Below are 27,361 nucleotides of genomic sequence, written 5' to 3' on the forward strand. Positions count from 1 at the left end.
GACTGCGTATTTATAGGTCATAGATACAGTACAGAGATTTCTCTGCTCACAGCATGTGCTAAAACATACAGAAGGCTGCTGAATGGTAGTGACTAGAAAAGAATTCTAGAGTTTAATGGTATTACGAACTAGAAAGGGAACAAAAACACGAATACAAGGAGCAAGAGGTTTGACCCAATGGGTTAATTCAAGCTTCAAGTAAATAAGGAACTTTAAAATTCTGAGATTAGACTGCCCTTTCTTTACAATAAGGGCAACTATGGAGAAAGTTCCCAAAGACAGCATTACCATGTTAGTGAAGAAGACAGGATGCCACCGGTTGGCCCCAGCTGTCAATGGTACTAACAATGAGTCAGCCATGAGTACACATGCAAACGCTTGGTATTAGCTCACATTTGTCAAGTGACACATGGCAGAGGAGTCAACTTGATTGTAGAAAAATTTGGTAAGTCAGCAGAAAATAGGTGCTCTCACGTTCGGGTAAAGGAGAGGACCCAGAAGGAAGGAATAGATGCAGAAAGAAAAAAGTAGGTAAAACTGTACGTCCCAGTCCCCCTAAGCAAACATCTTATCAGCTGTTTTGAGTTGGAAAACACATCTATGAATGTCATGCACTGTAGCATTCTGTCCAATGTCACCTGATTTTGGTGATACCTTCCCTGACTACCAATTGCTGCATTCTCTATGCCCTTTTAATATGTTAGTTTGATTCCATATAGCAACAAATACTGAGGGATTATGATTTATCTGTGACTATATCTCTACTAGAAGCACATATATGATCCTCCAAGACAGGCAAACCTTGACGCCTCTTTCACGGATGCAAGAGACTGCTACATTGGTTACACAGGGTACTTTTTTATGGTATCCATAAATACTCATCAATGTGGGCTGTGATAAAACGAGTAAATTCTCATGTTCCGATACATAAAAATGTAGTTGTCTGTGCTCATTTATAGAACTAGCATGCACAACAAGATGGAGAAGTCCTTGAAAATTCATGTGTTTAACTGTACTAAGTGATGGGAGAAGGAAGAAGATAATCATGGGCAGTCATAATGATAAAGCCCACAACAAGTGTCTTAATTGACTCGGGAGTTGGCTTAAGGACCAAGCCTTATATTAAATACACCTACAGTGGGATTCTGATCTGCGAGAGATACAGAAAAGTACCAATGTTTAATAAATCCTGGCAAATAGAGGCATTCCTGATTAGAGGATAGGTTTGAACAGCAGGAAGTCTCAAAGACAGGAAGAGTCAAGCCTGAAAAAGCAAGAACCCGCCACTATGCTAACATGTTCGTGCTCTACACCACTTTGTCCTGGCAAATGGGCTGCGGTGCAACAACCTGTAATTCCAAAGACCCCTTGGAAAGCCAGGTGAAGATATCCAGACGCAACTCACATTCTGTAAACTGAGCTGCAGCTGTTGTTTGTACGGGAGGAAATCCTGTGTGAGCTCCACAGTCAAGCTGTTGGAAATGAAGAGGCTGTGGAGAAAGGCCAAGACCTGGGGGAAACAGACAAAAACCACTTTTAGAAACTCACCATTATCTGTCACCAGCACTCCCTGCCTGGTAAGGTAGGAAGCATGAAGTCAGGGAAGACACCCCAGAGTGGTTACCGAGTACACTGTTAGGAGCAGTGAGGGTGGCACAAGCAGGGACACACACGAGAACTCTCCTCTTAGGTTGAATACTTCAGCTGTCTTTGGTCTCAGAAAGGAACTAGCAAATCCAGGTCTTTTTAGATTACATGCAAAGCCACTCTGGAATTAGATACTGCAGGGACTAACCGCATCTCTTCTCTAAACTGGTAGAGCATCTCTCACCAAAAAAATATCACATCTAAAACTGAAAACGTTCAAGGACAGATGCAATGCCAAAAATGGAAACTCTATACCTGACCTCATGTGATAAATCTCAGGCATACTGTAGAAAATGTAAACACACTAAAAATACTGCATTAAACCTTTGGGTTATGAGTATAAGGGGTTTAAGAAACATAAACAGACTTTGTGTTTAGACTAGGAATTCATTTATGATATTTCATTATTTGAATGCAAATATTTCAAAAATTTTCTTGAAAATCTCAACCACTTCTGGTCCCAAGCATTTTGGGTAACAGATATTACATATACAACATAACAGACACATACATACACATACATGTATGACAAGTATGTGGTAGAGAGATCTGTCCACCACATTCATGCTTATATCCATAATGTTTCCTGTTTCTCTCCCAAATTTCATCTCAAGAAATGATATCACCACTCAGCAGTCAGTGAAACCAGGAACTAAAGAGTCAGCCCTGATCTCTCTTTAACTTACATTTAAGTCCAATTCAACAGAAGTTTTTGCTAGTGTTTCCTCCAAAATGCCATTTCAAATGCTAGCAATAGAACCTAGGCCCTTGTACATGCTAGGCAAGCATTCTACCTCTGAGTTATATCCCTAACCCTCCAAAATATTTTTCTAACCCAGCTATCCTTTACGATTTCTACTCCCACCACACCAATTCAAGTGAATGTGTCATCTTGCCTAGATCACTATAGTATTTTCCTGTTTAATTTCAGTGTGTCTAGCTTTGAATCCCAGGCAGACCTCAAACTTATGATTCTCCTGCCTTTCCTCCCTCCTGGTATGGATATGACAAGTGTGTGCCACCTCACCCAGTCTACAATCGCTTCTAACTGCTTTCCTCGACTCCTGTCATATCATTCTCCACACAACAAAATTGTTCCCTGTCAGGTCATACGTAATAGCCTTTAGTGGCTTTCCATGGTGCTTAGGCTAACATCCTAACATTCTTTTCTCACTATCAGGAAGGCACGCTGAATTTTGTCAAAGGCCTTTTTTGCATCTATTGAGAAGATAATGTGCTTTTTATCTTGAAGTCCATTTACATGATTTATTACATTATTAGCATCATATGTTGAACCAACCCTGTATCTGTGGGATAAAGACAACTTGGTCACGTAGATGATCTTTGTGTTCATATATGCCTATATTTGGCTTGTGAGTAGTTTATTGAGGTATTTGTATCTATGATCACCAGGGCGATTGGTGTAGAGACCCTGCTGTTGTTGTGTATCTACCTGGCTTTGTCTACATGTCTTTCCCCTTTAGCTCTCTGCCTCAGTGGTACTTACTGGGATTCTTCTTGCACCATTGATGTAAATTTTTGCACTGTTAGACATAATTTGTTTCTTTCAAAGATCTTACCACAACTTATAACAGTTTGGATTATGTGCTTAGTTCCGTCCCTTCTTTCTGCCCCATGAGAGTTTCGTGTTCTCAAAGGAAGAAACTGTCCATCTGGTTTACTACACTATGCCCAATGTCTAACACAGTGCCTGGACTACAATAAAATAAAGAAGAGAGAATTACAAAAATGTGGGCAACAACACAAGTATACTCAGTCACACATTCTCAAGTGGCATATATGTAGGCACATGCACACTCCAAACTACACATCATAGCCGGGCAGTGGTGCTGCATGCCTTTAGTCCCAGCACTCAGAAGGCAGAGGTAGTGAGTTTGAGTCCAGTCTGGTCTACAGAATGAGTTCCAGGACAGGTTCCAAAGCTACAGAGAAACCCTGTCTTGAAAAACAACCAAAAAAAAATAGATATACATTATAAAAATAGAAAGAGATATATTACATATACAAACAATTTGGAGGGGGAAATACTATATAACCAATGCAGATTATTTTTATATTAGGGGATTTTTTGATCATCCTATGCACTATTTTACACTTTTCTGTGATGAATGCACCTAGAAATAAAAACACTTATCAAAAGTCAGCATATTTTCAAATCAAAATACACTAAATGCTGTAATAAATTAAAGGGCATTTAGTAGCAACAATTACACAAGGCCGATATAAAAATAGTAGAACAGGAAGTGCTTAAATGTAAGTGCCATGGGTTTGAAGTAGAGGCTGAAGTATATGATAGTTTTAAAAAACTCTCTGAAAGCATGAGAGGAAGAAAGCCAGAAAGTCCAAGCCCACATGTATTCACAGCAGGAAAACATAAGACTTTCAAAGAAGATCTAGAAAGAATACTTCTTACATTGCTTTTTTTAAAATTGAAACAGGAATACTTCCAAATTCCTTTTAAAAAGCCAGTATTATTTAATAACAAAACCAGGTAAAAAACACACACACACCAAAAAAAAAATTACAGGTCAATATCCCTGATAAACATAGATGCAAAAATCTTCAATAAAACATTTGCAAACTGTATTTAGGCACATATCAAAAAAAAATACCCATCATGACCAAGTAGCTTTAGCCCAGAGATGCAGGGTTAGTTCAACACAAGTAAGCCAATAAATTTAATAAATCATATAAATGAACCTAAAGACAAAATTTACATGATCATCTCAATAGACAAAGAAAAAGTCTTTGACAAAATTCAACATGTCTTCATGAAAAAAGCCCTAGAGAGAGTAGAACTGGAAGCAACAATTCTCAACATAATAAAATTTTATATGACAGTCCCATAGACAACACCATCCAAGATGAAGAGAAATTCAAAGAAAACTTCATAAAAATCAGAATGAAAGTGGCGCGGTGGTGGTCCAGTCCTTTAGTCCCAGCACTCAGGAGGCAGAGGTAGGCAGATCTCTCTGAGTTCAAGGCCAGCCTGGTCTACGGAGCAAGTTCCAGGACAGTCAGGGCTACAAATAGAAACCCTGTCTCAAAAGCAACAAATAATAATAATAATCAGAAATAAGACAGGGCTGTCCACTGTCTCCATGACTCTCCAATATACTGCTCAAAACACTAGCTGGAACAATAAGAGAAGGAAATTAAAGGAATAAAACTGTAAAAGAAGCTGAATTTGCCCCATTTGTAGATGATATATTCTACATGAGAGATTATAAAAATTCCTCTAGAAAACTGGAAATAAGCAACAATTTCAGCAAAGCGGCAGGATAACTTAGAAAACTCAGTAACAACTCCATATATTAACAGTGAACACATTGAAAGAGAGACCATGAACACATCTCTACTCAAGACAGCTTCAAGAAATGCCTAGGACTTAACCAGCTGGAAAAAAAATACCTCTACAATGAAAAACTTTCAAATTGAAAGAAAGAGATTGAGAAAAACATTAGAAAATTGAAACACCTTCCATGCTCATGGGTTGGTAGAATATAATTGTGAAAATGACCATTCTACCAAAACAGCTTACGGATTCAGTGCATTTCCAACCAAGGTGCCATGTTCATCAAAGAAATGGAAAAAAAATCCTAAATTTCCTATGGAACTAGCCAAAGAAACCCTACATAAAAAGAAAACCGAGTAATGGGAACAGCACTCCCAGGCTCACAACTTCCAGGCTAGCTCACCCACACCTCTGCCAATGGAGTTGGTCCTATTGTAGGTGGTGTAGGGTCGGCTGTCTGTCCTGAGCTGTTGCAGTTGATGGCGGGCAGGGCTCAGTGAGCCAGTTCCAATGTTTTGAGCATAAGAGAGCTGTCTCCACTGCTCATCTGTCATGCAGCAGCACGGGTGGGGTAGAGAGACATCCCACTCCCAGCCCACCTCTGTATGCCCATCAATGCCTGAGGCAGATGGAAAAGATAGCCCTGTGTTCGTAAGAGTAGAGAGCTGTCCCTGCCCACTCCTCAGCTACCGTACTAGGGAACTCTGGGCCCTATGTGTCCCCTGGGCAACACAGTAAGTAGAGCTGGCCCTGAAGGTGTAGGTGTGGAAGAACTGACTCTGAGGATGTGAAAACAGGAGAACTGGCCCCACCCCTTGCTCATTGCTGCAAGGGGTGAACTAGCCAAGGCAATGCAGGAGAGCCCACCCTGCTGGAAGCAAATGAGAGAGCTGACAGGCTGACCAAGCCTGCAACTACCAAGGCCCGGAACCAGGGTTATGTGTTGTCCCACCCCAACATCCACCTCATCTGTGATCTGCTGGAGCATGTAAAGGGATTGGTTCTGCAGATCCAAAGCTGCGGGACCTGCACAATACAGGGCAGCAGCAGGAGAAGCAAGAGGTGTTACAGTGAGGACCCAAAATGGATAGTGTAGCCAAAACCAGAAGCCTCCCTGACTCTGTGTAATGAACACTTGCAAGTAAAGTACATGGATAAAGGGGTTACTGTATGACTCAGTGGGTTACACTACAACTTCCATAATGAGACTGATTATTTCTTCCTTCTTTCCTTTTTTTCTTCTTTTTTTCTCTTAAATTTTATTTTATTTTATTTGAAGGGAGAGGTCGCAAGGGCACAGGGTGGAGACAAAGGGATGGGAAAATGAATGGGATGGAGATGCATGATGGGAAAGACACAAAAAACAAATAAAAAGAAAGAAAAGAAAAATGTCCATGGGATTCACAGTCTAGATCTCAAAATTTATTACAGGGCTACAGCAATAAAAACAGCATGGTAGTCGCACAAAGCCAGACTTAAAGAACAATGAGTCAAAACAGAAAACTCCAACATTAGTAAATGTAACTACAGTCATCTAATATTTGACAACGATGCCAAAAACCTTTGCATAAAAGATGGTATCTTTAGCATATAGGGCCGGAAAACTGGATGCCTACAAGTAGAAGAAAAAAAACGAGGCCTATGTCTATCAACGCACACAAAATTGACTCCAAATGAATTGAGTAGCTTAGTGTACAGCGTGAAACTGCCAGAAGAAAACAGAGACAGGATCCTACAAGACTGGGGTTTAGGAAAGGACTTTCTGACCAGGATTCCCTTTGCCCAGGAATTAGGCCAACAATTGACAAGTGGAACTTCAGAAAACTAAAACCTTTGTGCACAGCTAAGGAATAAATCTATGGAGTGGAAAAGAAGTCCAAAGAGAAGCAATATCTATAATATATATTTTAAAAATTAAAAAAACAAGCAACCAAATTGTTTTTTAAAAAATGGGCTATAGAACTGAACAAAGAGTCAGGCAGTGGTGGTGCACGCCCTTAATCCCAGCACTCGGAGACAGAGGCAGGTGGATCTCTGTGAGTTGGAGGCCATCCTGGTCTACAAGAGGTAGTTACAGGACACGCTCCAAAAACCCTCTTGGACACACCTGGAGAGGTTCCCAGGTGTCCAAGGGGATTTCCCCAGCTAGGTCCGTGAGCAGCAGAGGACAGGGCGCCTGAACTGGCCTTCTCCCATAGCCACACTGATGAATATCTTGCATATCACCACAGAACCTTCATCTGGTGATAGATGGAGATAGAGACAGAGACCCACACTGGAGCACTGGACTGAGCTCACTGGAGCACTGGACTGAGCTCCCAAGATCCATATGAAGAGCAGAAGGAGGGAGAACATGAGCAAGGAATTCAGGACCACAAGGGGTGCGTCCACCCACTGAGACGGTGAGACTGATCTAATGGGAGCTCACCAAGGCCATCTGGACTGGGACTGAACGAGCATGTGATCAAACCTGGCTCTCTGAATGTGGCTGACAATGAGGGCAGACTGAGAAGCCATTGATAATGGCACTGGATTTTGATTCTACTTCATGTACTGGCTTTTTGGGAGCCTAGTGTGTTTGGATGCTCACCTTCCTAGACCTGGATGGAGGGGGGAGGGCCTTGGACTTCCCACAGGGCAGGGAACCCTGACTTCTCTTAGGACTGGAGAGCAAGGGGGAGGGAGAGGGGGGAGTGGAAGGGAAATGGGAGGATGGGAGGAGGTGGAAATTTTAAATAAATAAATAAATCCCTCAAACATGCTCATTATCTTTAGCAATTAAGGAAATACAAATTAAAATGACATTGGCATTTCATCTCATCCCACCCAGAATGGCCAAGAAGCACAAAACAGCCACAACAAATGCTGGTGAGGATGTGGAGGAGGGGGACCCCTCATTCATTGTTGGCATTGCAAACTGGTATTGTCACTCTGGAAACCTGTGTGGAGAATTCTCAAAAAGCTACAGTCGACTTTATGACCTACTTGTAATCTACCCGAAGGCTTCCTCATTCTACTCTCCAATGGCGTTACTGCTCCATGCACGATAGCCAAGAAATGAAAACAATCTAAATGTCCTTTAACTTAGGAATAGATCACGATAATATGGTGCTTATACATCATGAAGTATTATTCAGATGTAAAGAAAACTAAAATCATGAAAGTTGCTGATAAATGGACGAAACAGGAAATATTATACTGAGTGGGGTAACTCAGACCCTAACCCCAAGTCTTCAGAAGTGAGTCTATAAACTAGAGAAACTACAAACAGCAGAAAAGTAAAAGGAGACCATGGCAGGGGACGGGTTGGGCAGGAGTTCTAGACAAGAAAATTGTAGGGCACAGTGGCTCTAAGAGGGAAAATGAGTAGGTAAGACTTACTTAAGGAGGAAAGAAGAATGGCAACATGAAGGGAGGGGGAAGGAAGAGGGATAAATAACACTAAAGATATTTAGAAAATCAGTAGGGGAAATCATATTTTAATAGCTCTTTAAAATTAGATTTTGTGTGTATGTATGTGTGTCTGTGTGTGTGCACATGTCTGTGTGTGTACACAAAGAGAAATATGTCATTTAAGTGAAGTTACATCAATTGGGGTGATAATACTCCCCCTAAAAGAATATACACTAAGCCAGGCGGTGGTGGCGCACGCCTTTTATCCCAGCACTTGGGAGGCAGAGGCAGGCAGATCTCTGTGAGTTCGAGACCAGCCTGGTCTACAAGAGCTAGTTCCAGGACAGGCTCCAAAACCACAGAGAAACCCTGTCTTGAAAAAGCAAAAAAAAAGAATATACACTACCTAATAAAAAACCAGTGTCAGGCACATGAAACCTACTTTTAAGGTGTTGGTTAGGGGTATCTAAGAGACCCTCCAAAAACAACATAGGTTATTGCTATTGTCTTTGGTAACTTTCAGACTTGAAGATAAGACCTGATTGCTGAAGACACCACACATTTCAGATGAAGGCTTTGGAGGAACTCATCTGGATCTGACCTGAAGATTCTTCACTGAGGATTAGTCCTCAGGGTTTCAGAAGGAGCCATGCAAGCTGCCAAGGGAGGAAAGTAATCAAGTCCCATCCAGCTATAATGGCAATTAATAACAATGCTGACCACTGTGGAAAGATAGCCTGAAAAGTACAGTAGCGGCCCTTATATCCACAGGCAACAGTCACCTAATTGAATTTAAGGTCCACCTAACAGGAGGGAATCCATATCTGGCACTTATCAGGTTAGCCAGCTAGCTACCTGTGGCTGGTCAGACCATGGCACATAGAGAACTTGCTCCTGCCACTAACCCAGCATAATCTGTAACTCTTTCTAAATACTCATCCTTCTGTCCAGAGATAAGTGGAGCTCTTTCCCATCATTGGATAAGCTTATTTTGAAGCAGATGAAGAACACTACAGAAAGCCATAACTGGTCAAAATGCAGAAATAAACTGATAGTAGAGTTTCTGCCTCCAATCATTACATTTATAACACAACCCCCACCCTTAAGTTTCCGGGGACAACACAGAAAATGGGACAGAAATGTTGTTAAGAAACAGAACAGTTGATGCAAGATAGCACAAAGTCTTTCTTTAAAAAAAAAAAAGCAGGGAGATGGGAGTGAGTTGGGGAGGAGTTAAGTGAAGGAATTGGGTGAATAAGATCAAGACACATTGTACGAAATTCTCTACAAATTAATAAAATATTACTTTTAAAGGAAAAAAATAAAGTGTGACATAGAAATTGGGGAAGGGATTGAATCAGGGAAAATGAAATATCATAAATGGAGATCAAAATAGTGTGAACGTGGTAAGCAAAAGCGTGAACACTTCTGAAAGAGCAAGAGAAATCTAAGTATGTGTGCTGACGATCTTGACATGTATCTTGACATGTATCTGAGCATGGACTGGTGTTTTCATTCCTTAAGCTTCCACTTTTATGACCACAGTTCTGCACATTCACTTGAGGATTTGGGAAACCCATGTTTTATAATACTAACCAACAGAGAGAACTTACTGGCTCCACAATATTGAACTTCTTGGACTCTTGAACTTCCTGGATTTGATAGACATAGTCAAGGGAGGACTCGAAGAAACTGTGCCTTTCCTTATCCACTTGGAGATCTGCCTGTAGAAAGAGGGCAACAAATGTCACAAGTGGGCATGGTCAAATTTTTGAAAGTCAGAAATGTTAAAGAGGCATTGAGTTACCTGCAAATATCCTATTTTGATAGTTTTCTTTATTTCTACTGTATTTTACAGAGATGGAATATGAATCCAAGAGATTAAAGACTGAAGGCTTTCTATTTCTAGTCTAGCATGGCGGAAGCTTGCGAGTCAAAAAACTGATTTTCCGACCAAGGAAAAAGCTGACCTAATTGGAGAACCTTTCTCCTTAAATCCAACAGTAAAGTCATGGGGATAAGGGCTGCCTCCAAAACTAGACTATACGTGTATGGAGAGAATCAGAACTCAGGAGAACAGACACTGGGAATGAAAGGTGCTCAAGACTGGGGCATCACCGCTCTCACTAAAGAACTACTACCCAGTTTAGGAATAAGTTGCTAAGAAAACACAAAGACAAAGCAAGGGCTCCAAAGGAACTACAGCAACAGCAAACTAAGCCCAACTTAAGTCCTAGCCAAACAAGCACGAAAGCTCGCACTGAGCGCTTACATCTGTTTAAAAAAAAAAAAAAGCCACAATCCAAAGCAAGCGAACAAGCATCAGAAACTAATGAAGAGAAGGCAGAGGCTGCAGAACGATGCGCCCATGGACTGTAAGCATCTATGGTGAAATGAAAAGGGTGCTAATGGAAAAAGAGAGCAACACACAGCAACAGATGTGTGCTATTAGAAGATGAAACTGCAGCATGGAGTCAAAGGAAATGCGAAAAGCCTAGAGCAGAAATGAAGCATGCTTTATTGGGATCACCAGCAGTATGAACAAGGTCGAGGAAAGAATAAGTCTAGGCCTGGAGAGACTGCTCAAAAGCATACCACCCACCTAGCAGGTACAGGGCTCTGAGAGTCCTGACAACACAGGGGGGAAAAAGAATCACAGAGATTGAATGTACATCCACACAAAAGTCAAAACAAAGAGAATAAACAACATAAAATAAAACATCTGAGAACTGCTAGATAGATGTGTACCGTATGTGTACTCAGAATACAAATGACGGAAGAAAGGGAATAGAACAGAGAAACATTTTCAATGATAGTAACTGGGGATTTTGCAAAATGAAGGAAGTACCATATTAGCCAGCTACATACACGGCTCCTATGTAGACACCCAAATGACTCTAAGATGGCATCCTACAAAAACAATTTCACATCCATGTTTATTTTTCCACTATAGCCATGATATGGAAGCAGCCAAGATGTCCATCAACAGATGAACAGATACAGAAAATTAGATGCATAAACACAACTGAATTTCATTTAGCACTAAAGAAAAATAAAGTCATGTAATTTTGAGGATTAGAAATCAGCAGGTTTAGTGAAAAAAGGCAAAGTCAGAAAAATACCACATCATTCCTCTCTCTCTTGATCAGAATTTAGACTTATGTGTATATGTCTTTTTGTTGGACAAAGAAATGGGAAAGCTCTAGAAGAGAACAGGAGGTCTAAAGGGAAGTGGAGAGAACAAGAAAGGATGGTGGAAATATATTATGAAAGCAGAACTGGGGACTATCAGGGAGGAAGAGCATGAGCAAGAAGAAAATGGAGAACTAAAAATGTCACTGAAATACATGTGTTTGTGTGCTAAAAAAATAACACCAATTTTTACATTAAAAAATTTCACTGTCCACATTGGCATGTCAACTGATGTTGTAATTATGGCAGCCTTGTTTAAGTAACTATATTGTTGAGATTTCTTGGGTGCGTTTCCCTAGTCAAATCTAGAGAATGCTATTTTAAAACTCCTGGAAGCTAAAATCAGAGAAAATCTAGCCATATACAATGATATGCACAGATGCCAGCACTCAAGAGTCTAAAGCAGCAAGACACAAGTTTGAGACCTCCTTGAGCTGTTACAAAGCAAGATGAGGGAGCAGATAATCTGCATGGCTTTAGATTGGCAAGAATTTTTAATACATCAAAAGCATGATTCATTGAAATTATGGATATGTAAAATTTCATTAAACCAAAAACAGGCACAGCACTAAAGGCCCTTCTAAGAAAATAAAAGAATATACTTGGAGCATTGTAAAACACGTATCTGATATTGGGTTGGCACCTAACATCATACACAGAGTCTGTAAAACACAGCAACAAGAAAATAACTCAAATTTAAAATAACTCAAATTTAAGTATCAGATCAGACAGCTCACCAGAGAACACAGGTGGCAGCTAAGCATATGATGAGATATTACATGTCACTGGGAAATTTCAAATGACAACAGAAATGTGATTCCACTGCACACCTATTAGAGTGGCTAACAGTAAAAACACCGAAAACACCAACTGCTGATAAGAAGAAGCAAAATAAAGTCTAGAGCTGGTTGGAAAGAATGGTACATGCTGGAAAATAACTGGTTCTTCCAAAATAAATCATCTGCTTTTACTGCAACCCAACTCATACTCTATAGCATTTACAAAAACAGCCTCAACAAAATCTACACATGAATATTTATCATGGCCATATTAATAACTGCCAAAATTCAGAAGAAAAAAATAGCCTTCCATAGGATATAAGATACATATGTGGTACAACCAGACAACAGCCCTGAAGAGAAATGAGATAGCTATCAAGTCATAAAAAATACAGGAATAATAGACACATATTGCTAAATGAAAAAAGTCAATATGAAAAGCATTCATGCTATAGGAGTCCATGACATTATAGAAAAGACAAAATATGAAGATCAGTGGCTGCCAGGGATGGAGATGAGAGAGCATGGAGCCAGGAGAATTTCAGAACACTGAAGCTGTTCTCTATGACACTACACTGTTCACGTGTCCTTATACACTTGTCAAATCCCGCAGGGTGGGGCTAAAAGAGGAGTAACTCGGTATCACAGATCCTCCCTAGCATGGGTGAAGTAAAAATAAATCCATATCCCATACAACATGAAACCCATTGGCTCACCAATTGTAATAAACAAACACAAGACTGTAACAATATCTCTGTAGTTTCCATTCCATTTTTCTTTAAGGTATATGAAATCTCTCTCATTTGCTATAACCACATGTGAATGTATAATCATCAAATAAATAGTTAAATTAAAGGGGAAAGTTTGTCTAGGGATATAGCCCAGCACACAATCCTCCTTGTTCCCTATCCCCTCCCCAGAAACAATAAGCCTAGACCTATCCTACACAGTGTCTCTTGACTTCTTTCACACCATGAGCCAATGTAACAATAAAACAGAAAAGTGATTTAGCAATGATACAATTCTTTGTTTCCTTTTGGGGGACAGGGTCTAATGTATCCTAAGCTAGCCTCACACTCTCTAGGTAGCCAAGGATGGCCTTAAGCTATAATTGCAGCCTTCACCCTCCCTCTCTTCCTCTCTCTCTTCAATCCCTCTTTCATTTTCTTCTTTTCTGAGACAGAGCCTTACTATATAGAACTTATTATGTAACCCAGGCTGCCCTCAAATTCACAGCAATCCTCCTGCCTCAGAGTCTTGGGTGTTTAGATTGTAACAATTACCCACCATACCTAACTTTAAAAATAGCTTTAAAAATAAAACCTCTTCATTTAAAAAAAAAAAGTGACCGATTCAATTTACCTTACCTCAATTTTTAGCCCTGTAGCCCTGTTCATCAGAAATGTCAACAAAGGCTAGATATCTTGACTCAAGCCTACAACTCAACACTTAAAGAGGCAAAGGCAGGGAGACTTCTGAGAATTTGAGGCTATTCTGGATGAGGCCCTGTTTCAAAACACCAAAATCTCCCATAAACTGCAAAGAAGGGCACCTGCATAGTGTACAAAACTACTAGAACATTCTCGATGTCTTCAGAGCAAAAACCACTAATATATGGATTGTATCCTCATGGGTCCTTATGACTATCCTCAGAATTTGTAGTCACTTAGAGGGCTCACTGGGAATTCATATAGTCATAATCCAGGATTTCATTTATTTTAGTGAAAGGATACAAAGAAAAACTACCAAAGGGGAAAGATGTAAAACCCAGTCTAGAAGAAACTGTATATAAGCTACTAAGAAACTCCTCAGTAGTCTTGCAAAGAATACATGAAATTTCTCTTACAATAAACTATAACAACAGAGTAAATATAGCCGCCATGGAAGGTAGTCTAGAGGCTGATGATACCCCCTAGGTTTTCATTGGGCCTGGTAACATGGGCACTCCCTGCCTATCATGAGTTATAATTTTAGACTGTCTGAGGAACAGGTATTTGAGAAAAGCCACTCTGTCTGCATAGGCAGCTTGTGTACAGAGAGCCACTATTAAAATAACCTCTCTAAAAATTCCCTCATCCTCCTTTTGTTCAGACAGCATCTGTTCAGACAGATAATTTTGGAAATTATCCCTGTGTTCTCCTTGCCTGCTGCAGATAATAAATATTTCTCCACTATTTGATGTCTTGCCAATGTTTTTCTTTTCTCTTTCTTCCCCCCCCCCTCTCTCTCTCTCTCTCTCTCTCTCTCTCTTTCTCTCTCCTTTGTTATTGTTGCACTCACTTGTCAACATATAAGGGCAGGGTGGTGGTGGTGCTCGGCTTTAATCCCAGCACTTGGGAGGTAGAGGCAGGTGGATCTCTGGGAGTTTGAGGCCATCCTGGTCTACAAGAGCTAGTTCCAGGACAGGCTCCAAAGCTACAGAGAAACCCTGTCTCGAAAAAGAAAAAAGAACACACACACAAAGACAAAAAAGGAAGATGTAAGTCCACGGCTTTTGATTACACTATCTTGTCTTTCACTAGTGTTTTAGAGTAGTATCAATTCTGGACAAATCGCTTCTCAAGATTATCTCATGCCTTGTTCAGCCTTGAGGCTACTAGCTTCAGTAGGGCAATTTCTCCATTTCTATTTGTCATACATTTTATTTTTTTCAAATGATTATCTCAAATTGGAAAGGCACCATTCTTTCCTCTAGTCAGACATAAGTCTTCACCTCCTCATCCCCCAAGTCCCTCAAGACTATTATAGAAACATACATATTATGGTACAGAAAGAGCCTTGCTGCTAGATTAATGCACATTCTTAATTTAGAATCCCAGCTCTAAGGTGGAGAAGGACATGGACATTGTATTCGTGTCCCTTTATTCCTGTTCCACCCAGTGTAATGACGATTTGGTAGCTCTATTAAATAGTGGCTTGGGAGAACTGTAACCAGTGTCTCATAGTCTCACTGTACGGTAGCCACAGTGCAGCATTGCCTGCCCCCACCAAAACAGGCATTGGAACACCACCAAGGACAGTTGTCTGCTCCTTATATACCAAATACAATACCAGTTTAAATCTATCTGAACACAGCATCTAGAATCACAGACTTAGGAACTTGGGATTGAAAGTGACCCTGGAGATCCTGGAGTATCACTCCATCACACAGTAGGACTGACGCCAGGAATGAAGTTCCTCACCACGGGAAGGTAGTGGAAGAACTGACTCAAGACTCGGAAAGCCTGGGGCCCAGGCCTCAGGTATTCCCTACAAATGTTTCCATGGCCCCTGTTGAGCAATTATAAGAGGAAACCTCCCAAGCAGAAATGACTGTGGTTTCTAACACAGCACAGGATGGAGTCAGGAACGGATTTGGGGAACATACCTCTAGCAACTGAGATTCTTTCTTTTTGGATGACAGGTGTAAGTGCCGGTCCAGTAATGAGTAAAACCTCTCACCATCCTTTTCAAATTTCTTCTTCCTCTCCTAGACATGGAACAGAAGCTTGGCATTAAATTTATATGCTTTAGTACTATGGCATGAGAATGAAAGATACAGGTTCAGGTTTCGTGTGATCAGTTCCTGCCGTACCTGGGAAGCAAAGAAAAACTACAGGCAGCGCAGAATGTGCTGGTTTGCACTGAGCTCAGCAGTTTTGATTTCCTCAACTACAATCTCAAATCTTTTTACCTACAAAAATAGGCAGTTCCTAGCTCTTTGGTGCCCATTCCCTATGGAGGGACGCCTTGCTCAGCCTAGAAACAGCAGGAAGGGCTTTGGTCCTGACTCAAGTGATGTGACAGTCTTTGTTGACCTCACATGAGAGACCTCTCTGAGGAGTATATGGCAGGGGAGGGGAGGGGAGGGGGTGGGGGGAGTGGGAGGATAGAAGGGAGAGGGAACTGAAATTGATATGTAAAATAATATTCTTTTAAAAAATATAATAATTAAAAAACTGTACTCCACAAAAAAAGACAGTTCCTACTGGTTAGAGCTGAAGCCTCTGCAAGCTCTTGCTCCAAAAGTGGTACTGGCGGGGGGGGGGGGGGGGGCGGGTCTCTGTTGCTGCATACCCTTTCTTCCCTTCACATATAGTTATCATTCATTTCATCATTTAAAAAGAAAAAAGAAACATAACCGTGAAGGAAATGTATCTGGGAAAGACTAATCTGCATGAATCTGAATGACTTCCCACAGCCTCTATTCCAAGACAACAGGAATCAAGGAGTTCCCCCACTGAATTCTTTGGTGTTATTTAAGTATTTACGGCTGCATATTACAGGCTAACGGAGGGAAATCCTGGGAGATTTAGATAGGAAACAAGAATTCACAGCTAGCTTTATGGGGGTGGAGACACAGTCTTCACTCTCCTCGGCGATGAAATGTAGTTAACTTCTCTGCTGCTCAGCACAAGTAGAAGTCGCAGGGCCTCTAAAGAAATGCTGACAGCCACATTTGCCGACTCACTGTCCTGATGTTTTTCTCAGCTTGACAGGAGCTCACGGTATTTAGGAAGCGGATCCTCGGTTGAGGAAATGCCTCCATCAGATGGCCTGTAGATTATGTCTGTGCGGCATTTTCTCGATTAATGGTTGATGTGGGATGGCCTAGCTTACTGCTGAGTGGTGTGACCCATGGGTTGTATAATGTGGTCCTGGGATGTATAAGAAATCGGGCCAAAAAGAAGAGCCCCTCCATGACTTCTACTGCAGTCCCTGCCTCCAGCTTCCTGCCTTGAGTTCCACCCCGGCTTCCCTGAGTGATGGACTATGATCCTTTCCTCCTCAACTTGCTTTTGGTCATGGTGTTTTACCCCAGCAATAGAAACCTAAGACAGAGACTAGTACCAGAGAATGGAGTAGGGCTGAGACAGACACAAGACCATGTTTTGGGGGGATTGTATAAGGACTTCTGGAACTTTGGGCTAGAAAAGTCACTAAGTATTCGGATGAAAAGAGCTAGTTAGGTAATTTAGAAGAGAATGCAGCCCAACTAGAGGTCCTCTAAGACTGTTTTCAGCATGCTGACTTTGAGTGATGTGTCACCAACATAAAAAAGTATTTCATGCTGGTAAGAATTCCGCTTTAAGGTAGACTGCTGGTGAATTGTAAGAGTTTCCAAAAACTAAATTTGAATGTACAGATTAATTTGGGTTGAATTAACATCTGTAAAATAATACGGCAAAACATTTTGGAGCAGGAAATATCACATTTTAATGTATTTATTATTAATATGAAAGGTGTCGCTACTTATATCGGTTAAATATGTCACATGTAAAAAATAATAATGATGATATTCATAAATGACTTATAATCGACATGCTGTCTAAATTTCATATAAGGGTTGTGCTGATAATGATTTTTTTTTGCATTAAGTGATTACATCATCTGCAAAGTCTGGCAATTTATGTATTCCTATCTTGACATATTACTTAATTTCCATTCTTTTTTTTATTTGTATTTTATGTATGAGTGCTGTGTATGAATACCTGCATGCCAGAAGAGGGCATCAGATCCTATTACAGAAGGTTGTGAGCCACCATGTGGATGCTGGGAATTGAACTCCGGACCTCTGGAAGAACAGCCAGTGCTCTTAACCGCTAAGCTATCTCTCCAGCCCCTTAATTTCCATTCTTAGAGCACTAGTTGGGCCCTGAAGAATCTGGTTAAACAGCACTATAGGAATGGACAGCCTTATCTTCTTCCTCAAGTAAAAGGAATATATGTAATGTTTCTCCACTAATTCTTACTATAGGTTTTTATCATGCAAGGATTACTGAGTTTCCTTTCAGTTCTAAATTGCTAAAATAAATTTACATGAATAATGAAGGAACTCCCACTGCTTGACTTCCAAGACTGATTTTGAGGGAGGGGTGGGAGATAATCACTAGCTGATTATGATGTATTTTTTCAGATTTTTTTTAATTTTGTGTGTGAGAGAGTATGTACACTTGACTCTAGGAATCTGCAGATGCCAGAGGCATTAGATCCTTTGGAGCTGGAATTACAGACACTTGTGAGCCACCAGATGTGGGTGCTGGGAACTGAACTCAGGTCCTCTGGAAGAGCAGAAAGTGCTCTTAACCACTGACTCATTGCTTTAGGCACCTAATGGTATATTTTTATTACTGTCTGATTTAGATACCTAGCATTTTATTTAAGGGCTTTGTATTTATACTCCTAAAAGCCATTTCTTTTCATTCTGACACGTTCCATATCTTATTTTAGCAGCATCAAAAATGTGCTAGATAGTACTCTTGTTTAATAAATAAAAACACCAAATCTTGGAGATATTAAGTTGCTTATCCAAAGACACCCAGCCATTAAGAAGTACAACAAACTACTTAAAATAGCTTTTCTTAAAGCCAGCACTGACTACTGGACTCGGGTTATACACCTTGACGAAGAGGGAATCTTAATTAGGATTACTAATGATGAGATGAAACACCATAACCAAAGTAGCTTGGGGAGGAAAGAGTTTATTTAGCTTACACTTCCACATCACAGCTCATCAAAAGAAATCAGGACAGGCAGGACTGATGAAGAGGCCATGGAGGTACACTGCTTACTACTGGCTTGTTCCCCTAGCTTGCTCAGCCTGCTTTCTTATAGAACCTAGGACCACCAGCCCAGGTAGAGCACCACCACAATGGTCTGGACCCTCCCCCATCAATCAGTAAGAAAATGCCCTAAAGACTTGCTATAGCCTGATATTATGGAGGCATTTTCTTAATAGAGGTCCCCTCCTCTTGGGTGACTTTAGTTTTTGTCAAGTTGACATAAAACTATCCAGCACAGACAGTGATATGGTATGGAACCTTCTGTCTTTGAACAAAGTGTGCCCTCCACGTCTCATTTTCCTCCTATTTCACTGGCCAACCACAATTCATTCTTCAAGATCCCGTCCCTTTTATGTCAATGGAGTGAGTTCTGTGTGTCTCTCAATGCCTCCATATTCTAGTCTGGATTTAGGAGTCCCTCCTCTGAGCTCTCAGCACTGCATACATACTAACATAAATCTAGTATGCGGGTGCATAGCTCTAATTCCAGCCTTCAGAGGGATGTGAGGAAGAATAAAAATTTTAGAAAAGAAAAGAATGGATAAATAGGAGGAAAAGAAGAATAGGGATGAAAATAATTGCAGAATTGTAGAAATATATGAATTACATTAATATTTTATTCACTCTGACACAATCTAGAAACAAGAAACACTTGTTCCATCACATGTATATGAAGACACTAGAATAACATTTATAGGCACTAAAACTGCTACACAAAACTGAAGGAGAACAAATTATTAAAGCATGAAAGCTATAAGCAAACTACAATTTCCCTTCTAATTGTAAGACTTGCTTTGTAAGCATACATTTAGCAATTGAGTTATACAAATTCTTTTATCTGTGTTCAACACAATATTGCAAATACGCTTGTGTTTGGCACGGGCATTGGCCTGAGGTAATCTAGAGAAGGCAAGGCCACTGGATCCAGCATTCAAGGCCCTCATACTCCAGTAAGGACTAGAAATACACCTTAAAAGCTCATTTTCCTTTCACTTCTTAAAACATGAGGGCTCTCAATAAGCTACCATCATTCTTCATAAACAGAAAACATGCAGCACAAAATAGCTATGGAGAGTGCTGTTTCTTCTGTATGGGTTTATTATTGAGACACACCCTTGCTATATAGCTCAGACTGGCCTTCAAATCGTCCCTCCTCAATCACCTGAGTGCTTGGATTAAAGGCATGCACCACCATATCTGGCGGAGATTCCTATTTCTTACACTGTTACAAGGATCTATCTTTCTTTTCGACTGAAAAGGCATTCTTTCTTCATGGGATGTGCCGAAGTGCGTGCTGAAGAAAACAAGCATCCTGCGAAAAGTGTTTCCTGTGCATTGCATAGCTCTGCCAAGCAAGCTGCTCGGAAGAAGCAGCTGGACCGGGCACTTAAAGAGCGTGACAAATGTCCAGAGAACATTGTGTCCAGGAAGGCAGAGCCAGGCAACTTCTGTCCTCTTTAGAGGAAGTTAACATGAGCTGCCAAAGGTTTAAGGCATTGGTTCTGGTTCAGCAAATCTCTCATGGACTGAGGAGGTTCTCTTTCTGGCCAGATGAAGTTGGAACCACTCGGGTTGACAAGACCAGCTGTGGAGCTGACAGCTGTTTCTCTCTCCCACCTCCTACTTGGAAGAGGCTGTGAGCTTATATCAATGTCTCCACCCACTTGCACCGGTGTCTGCGGTCCCAGAATGCAGCAGAGGGAGGTCTGTGTGGCCAAGGTATTAATGACTCCTTGTACAGGGTGGTGATGCTGCTGTCAGTAGGAAATGAGACCTTTGCAAACAACAGCATGTGAGGGCCCCTCTCAGGAATACAAAGAAAAGACTTACTATGCTGCTTCGTAAAAAGAATGACCTCAGAAAACTGAAAACAGAGAACAATAATTCAAAATTTTTTCCTGTGGTGGGAGGAATAGTGATGCTAAGTTTGCTCAACTCATGGCCTCGTGTATATGTCTTAGGGTTTATATTGCTATGATAAACACCATGGCTATAAGCAACTTGGGATAAAGGGGTTTATTTCAGCTTCTAGTTTCATGACACAGTCCATCACTGAGGGAAACCAGGACCAGAAACTAGAGGCAGAAGCTGATCCAGAAATCATGGAGCAGTGCTACTTACAGGTTTCCTTGGTCTGCTGTTTTATGGCACCAAGGACCACCAAGTCCAGGGCCAGTACTGCACACAGTGAGTTGGACCCGCACACATAAAGCATCAATCAAGAAAATGAGGCACAGGTTTGTCCATAGATCAGTCTAGTAGGGACTTTTTTTTTTTTTAAACTGATGTTCCCTTATGAAAATGTCCAGCACACAAGGCAAGTGTTCAATGTTCTAACACTAGGATGCACCCTCGGGTCTTCAGTAATAGTTTATGTTATAGATTAAAATAACATGGCAGAAATTGTGGTGCCTTTTACTAATGCTGAAATTGCATCATTATGGGCAGAAAGTGAACACTGGCAAAGAGCCTGCAGTAATTCATTGGGAGAGATTAGCAACAAACATCCCAAAGCAAGAGACTCCAGTTTATAAAATGAACTAATTGGATTGTCCCTCAGATAATAAAGGAAAAACCAATTTCTGGAGCCCCTAAATTCTACACTAATGCAAATAAATCAAGAAAGGCAGGTGGTAAGTCAGAACACTTAAGTAAAGTAGCTCAAAGCCCTTATGATTCAGTTTAGAATCATAAATACATGCTATAGTATTATCAGATTTTTCAGAAGCCCAAAATATAGTTACAAACTCTCAATATGCAGAAAGAGTTGCTTTTTAAAACATATTGAAACTGCTGAACTTATTCCAGATGATTCAGAATTAACTTTGTTATTTATTTAACTACAAGTAATCAAAAATAGAAATCATCCTTGTATATAACAAATATCACATTCCATACATGTTTAGCAGGCCCTCTAAGACATAGTAATGATAAAATTGATCAGCTAAAATTTCATAAGAAATACCATGTTAATAGCAAGGGTTTAAAGAAAGATTTTTCAATCATTTGTCAATGAGCCAAAGAAATTATAAGGACATGTCCTACCTGTTCCTTGTATAATCAAACTCTATTACCTGAAAAAAGTTACCTAAAAGGTACTCAAAGAATTTCACAAAAGTATGTGTTTCATTTTGCAGAGTTTGGAAAATTAAAATATGTGTACCACACTATAGATACATATTCAGAATTTCAATAAGTGCTTTAAGTTCTGGAAAGGATGATTCTGTTATTACACATTTATTAGAAGTCATGGCTATCATGGGTATACCTGCACAAATTAAGACTGACAATGCTCCACCATATGTCTCTAGTAAAATGAAACAGTTTTTTGCATATTACAATATAAAGCATATTATAGGTGTATCACACAATCCCATAGGACAAACAGTTATAGAGTGATCTGATTGTACTTTAAAAGATATGCTTAATAAACAGAAAGGGGTAATAAAGATGTCTTTCTGAATAAAGGGGGAGGATATGGAAAGGATAGGAGAAAAGGGTAGATTATTGAATATACTTTAAACTAAAAATCAACTATTCACCCCCCAAATTTTACATTGATATGACCCAATTAAACATGGGTCAGGAGTTAGCAACTAGTTGAAAGAAAGGTAATCATAGAGCCTGAGAGGTAGACATAGAGAGATGCACAGGAAGTAGTAAGGAGGGATTTGGAGTGGTGTGGCTTTATTGTTTGTTTGTTTGGTTGGTTGGTGAAGTGGAAGAATGCTCTCTTTTGGAGATACTACCAAGGATATAAGTTTAGCTAGGTGCTAGTCAAACTCTTTGAGCTATCAGGTTTTCACGCCAGCCTTTTATTCTCAAGTCTTACTTATAAATAGAATGACTGAAATTTATGCAAAACTACCTTTAGTGGCAACAGCAGAGTCATAGCATGTGAGAACAGAATTCATACTAGGCTGAGGCCTAAGTGGCTGGGCCACTGCCAGAGAAGCAGGCCAGTAACTGTAAAGTCACAATTACTGACTGAAATAGCAATAGATGAAGGCTTATCCACTGTGCCTAAGAAAATAACAGAGTAACCTGGAAATGGAGCAATGTAAACTCTCAAAGCCCCCACCCAATGATATGCTTCACAGCAAGCAAGGCTGCATTCCCTTACGGTTATATAGCCTTCCCCAAAATATCAACAACTGGAGGCAAATTATTCAAATATGTGAGCATATGAAGGATTTCATTCCAAATGAGCCTAAGAGGGACTATCATTTAAAGCACCATAAAAGTTTAATTTACCCTGCAGAACTTAAAGGGAATATGTATAAAGACAGTTTGTGCTTTCACATTAATGGCTCACAGTAAAGGAACTAACATTTAGCATCAAGCACTTTTTATAATTGGTCTCACTTAATCTTTAAAACATGGATGGAATTATTACCCATGCATTACAGTCAAATTACAGCTAAGAAAGGTAAAATGATTCCATACCATAGAAACAGTAAATAGAAGAATTAATATGTTCACTTCTGTTGATGTGCTGTGATATTCTCATACAGCTGCACAGTATACTGGACGCAGGAGCTATGCCATTTCTCTGTGCCTTAGGTTTTTGCTATTTATTTGATTTTCTTAATCTGTGAACTACCAATAAGTAATTCTTACCCCAAATTGAATACTATGTGAGCATCTTATGAATGTTCAAGCATATGTGTATACTTAAATATTGCAAAGTTAGAAGATGCCATCATTCATGTCTATCCCAATGCGTTTTTTCTTAACATAAATTAAGATGTCAAATGGCCTCTTTGAAAGATCTCTGGGAGGACCACGATGTTGTCAACTGGCGCTAACACAGAATCATTAAACAAGATTCCATGCAGCAAATACTTCTTCAGTTTGAACTTCTGCCTTTCCTGGCAAAATTTTCATCTTCCTCTCTTTGACCACCTTTCAGGAAATGGAAACAGAAGAGCATGGCAATGTGGAAAACAGAATTAGAAAAAAATTAGTCAATTTCAGGAGGCTAGGAGAACTAAGAACCTTCCCCATATCCAAATATTTTCCCTTCTGAGATGAGTATCTAAAATGAGAAAATGACCTCAAGATTCCGGTCTAGATTTTGTTGCTACCTAGTTGAGAAAACATAAATCTAATTACCTAAGAGAAAATAGCCAGGTGTGGTGGTATACATCTTTAATTTTAGCACTCCAAGAAGCAGAAGCAAGAGGTTTTCTTTCTGTGTTTAAGGCCATCTTTGTCTACATAGTGAGTTTGAGCCCAAACAGTGCTACATAGTAGGACCCTATCATCACAAAAGTAAACTAAAAACAAAACAAAGCATAAAATGAAAATAATTCAATAAACAGGTTATAAATGCATTAGATGTTTGAGTATATTGTAGAGTGAATAACTTGCTCAAAGTCATATCAAACAATTCAAGATTGGGATCCTGGGGCAAACGAGATATAAAGCACTTGTTTAGCATGTGTGACTCCCAACTCTATTGGGACAAGAGAATCAGACATTCTAAGTGTGAGTTCCTAAATTCTATCCCAACTATCATCAAGGAGATCAAAGAAAGGGAGGCTATCAATCTGTGGGCAGGAATTTCAGGGAAGGTATGGGCATGCTGGAATAAGAAAAATAAAGGGGGAAAGTGATGTATCTCTATTTCAATTAAAAACGTATTTTACAGGAAAAGAAAAAGAACGAAGGATTAAGAAGAGATTCCCCCAGACCCTATCCTTTTCTCATTATACCTCTTATGTTTCCATCAAAAATATTTTTCCCATTACATACTTTTTTTCTGAGTATGAAGCTCAGTTTGTAGAGTGTTTGCTTAGCATGCAAGAGGCCCTGCATCCAGCAATGCATAAGATGAGCATGATGATGCATGCCTATAACCCTAGCACTTGACAGAGACAAGAAAAGCAGAAATTCAAAGTCATCTTCAACAAAATAGTAGATTAAAGGCCAATCTGGTATACATGAGACACTGTCTTAAAAATAAATCCTAAGTCTTTCCTCTTACTCATTACCACTGACATTCAGCCAGGACATAGTCGACTGAATAACTGATCCACAAACTTCCCACTAGCTATATTCACATACTTTGTCATGTGATATTGCATTGCCTTTCACTAAAGGCAGAATGTACTTCACTTCCGATATTGAGCTCATCCAGATGACTAATTTTAGCCATTGCATCTGTGAAGTGATAATGTAGCAGCTTAGCGTCTTGCATTAAAATATCTTATTTCTCTTCTCAACTGCCATGTATGGCTGCTATTATCATTAGAAAAAATATACTACCACTTTCATGTCCCAGAAGAATACAAACGCATGGAACAAATCAAAAGAGAGCCCCTGGCTCAAGCCAAGTCCCATCAAACTCAACTGAAGCCAATCAAGCCACTCTAGCTAATATATAGATGAGCTAGAAAAAATGCTTACTAATATGTGCCACTGAGTTTTAAGGTGTTTGTCATGTTAGTTTTATAAGAGGTAACCAATATATATGGTTTGATGAGTCTTCTACAAAAGTATTTTGGGGCCATGATAAATGTCTAAAAGGACTGAAAATTGGAAACCAAGTTAAATTTCATACATATTATCAAGTGACTTCATGCATGTACCAACCTTTCTAATATGGGAGCTGATCACTGAGCTCAAATAGAAGATTTCTTAAAATTCTTATTTCCCAGCCTGAGTTACCACATGTGCAAAATGAAGAAAAGAATAATGCTTGTATTGGAGGGTTATGGCAAGCTCGAAAGAGATAATGCATGATAAATAGCACATATATTGAATATTTGATAAGGGCACGGATGATCGTAAAAGTAGTACCTTCTACAATGTTGTCAAAGAGGGGAAAGTAAATATTTTGAAAATATTACATTAAAATATTTCCCTTTAAGTATAAAATCTAGTTGGTGGGCTACAGGATTTATCGCTGTGGTAGAGCAGATGTTTCGCATCTATTAGTCTCTACATACTGTCACCAGCACCCAAATCCAAACTCTGCATGTGGTTAGAAGCTTTTTAGCCCACTTACTACCTAATAATAACTTTCTTTCAGTGTCAAAGGCTATAAAAGCATATAAGGAACTAAGTACATCATAGTTCAAATACACAAAGGCTACACAAACTAATAAGCAAAAAGCACATCTGGTTTTCCAGGTATGGTAATGCACTCAAGCTGTTCAGACAGGAAGATTATGAACTCAAAGCTAGCCTGGCACACATAGTAAGACCCTGTCTTACAAACAATATAATCTGCGGTCATGCTCTCTTAGGGAGTACCCACATCTCTATTAGCAGAATTTAGTTTCCTAAGAGAAATTCTTACAGAGGAAGCCAGCCTTTGGAAAATGGGTGTCCTCCAGGACTATTGAGCCTGATGGGACAGACAACGCACTGCCAGTAAAGAGACAGAACTCACAAGTGTCTACCACTTAAAATATGGGTAAATAAATAAAACATTATATTAGCTAAGTTATCTAGATAGATATTTGGCTTGGAATATTCATTAAATCTAAAAATGTATCCTTTGGCAGGTTAACGACCTAGCTAAGGTCTAGTCTTGGTCTGTATTAGTCATAGAATTTTAAAAGCACATAAATTATACAGTTCACTCCTCTCATTTTCAGATAAGGAAAGTGAATTTGATCTATTACTATTCTTTTACATTGTGGTTAATTTTAATAGCAGAATGGACCTTTAAAACTTGTTATTCACATCGCATTTTCAGATGAGATAACTGACCCTTAAATAGGCACAGTTTGCGATGGGAGAAATGGGACCAGAGTAGAAAACAGGTGCATCTAATTCTGTCTGAAAGAAAGGGATGGTGACAAGACAGAATAATGTGAAAGTAATGGCTCTGGGGAAGGTTATTGCAGCAGTATCCCCCTACCTGAAGTTTCAAGTCTTCTCACAGGAGTATAAGTTATCTAAATGCAAAAAGAACTCTCTCTATCTAAAATATGAAAACTAGAGGACATCTTTGAAGAAAAGTGTGATTACTTCTTTTTTTAAGACTTATTTATTAATAATGTATACACTGTTCTGTCTGCATGGACGTTTGCATGCCAGAAGAGGGCACCAGATCCCATTATAGATGGTTGTGGTTGCTGGAAATTGAACTCAGGACCTCTGTAAGAACAGTCAGTGCTCTTAATCTCTGAGTCATCTCTCCAGCCTGTGTGATTACTTCTGACAAGTAGGAATATAATACAATATAAATGAATGGTAACAGATCAAATTCAGTTATGTTTTTAAAAAACTAAAACTCACAATAAATCTAAATTACATATGCGGGTGTCGTGTAGCAGTTTCCTCCAAGATGAAATCCTTCCATCTTGGAGGGAAGCTCTTTAAGACACAGGATGTTAACAATGAGGTAAAACAACCAAGTGTGGCAATGGGAAGTGAAACACTTCATACTGTAGACAAGCTAGTTAAGACAGGAAGTATACAACTCAAAATAGCCTCAGGAAGTCCCTGAAACTGACTTGATTCATAAGACCTTTCCT

The 27,361-nt window shown here is 39.7% G+C and overlaps 1 protein-coding gene across 1 annotated transcript in view; it reads right to left on the bottom strand.

Annotated features, from left to right (window-relative positions):
* Ophn1 (oligophrenin 1) overlaps positions 1–27,361 on the bottom strand; it is a 333,717-nt gene that overhangs the window by 154,396 nt on the left and 151,960 nt on the right. The window contains exons 7-9 of the mRNA XM_057759550.1: positions 15,695–15,796; positions 9,970–10,080; positions 1,406–1,510 (exon numbers count right to left, since the gene is read on the bottom strand). Coding sequence (XP_057615533.1) covers positions 1,406–1,510; positions 9,970–10,080; positions 15,695–15,796 — 318 coding nt within the window. The remainder of the gene's footprint in view (positions 1–1,405; positions 1,511–9,969; positions 10,081–15,694; positions 15,797–27,361) is intronic.

Source organism: Chionomys nivalis, chromosome X (assembly GCF_950005125.1).
Source record: "Chionomys nivalis chromosome X, mChiNiv1.1, whole genome shotgun sequence".
NCBI classification, from domain to species: Eukaryota; Metazoa; Chordata; class Mammalia; order Rodentia; family Cricetidae; genus Chionomys; species Chionomys nivalis.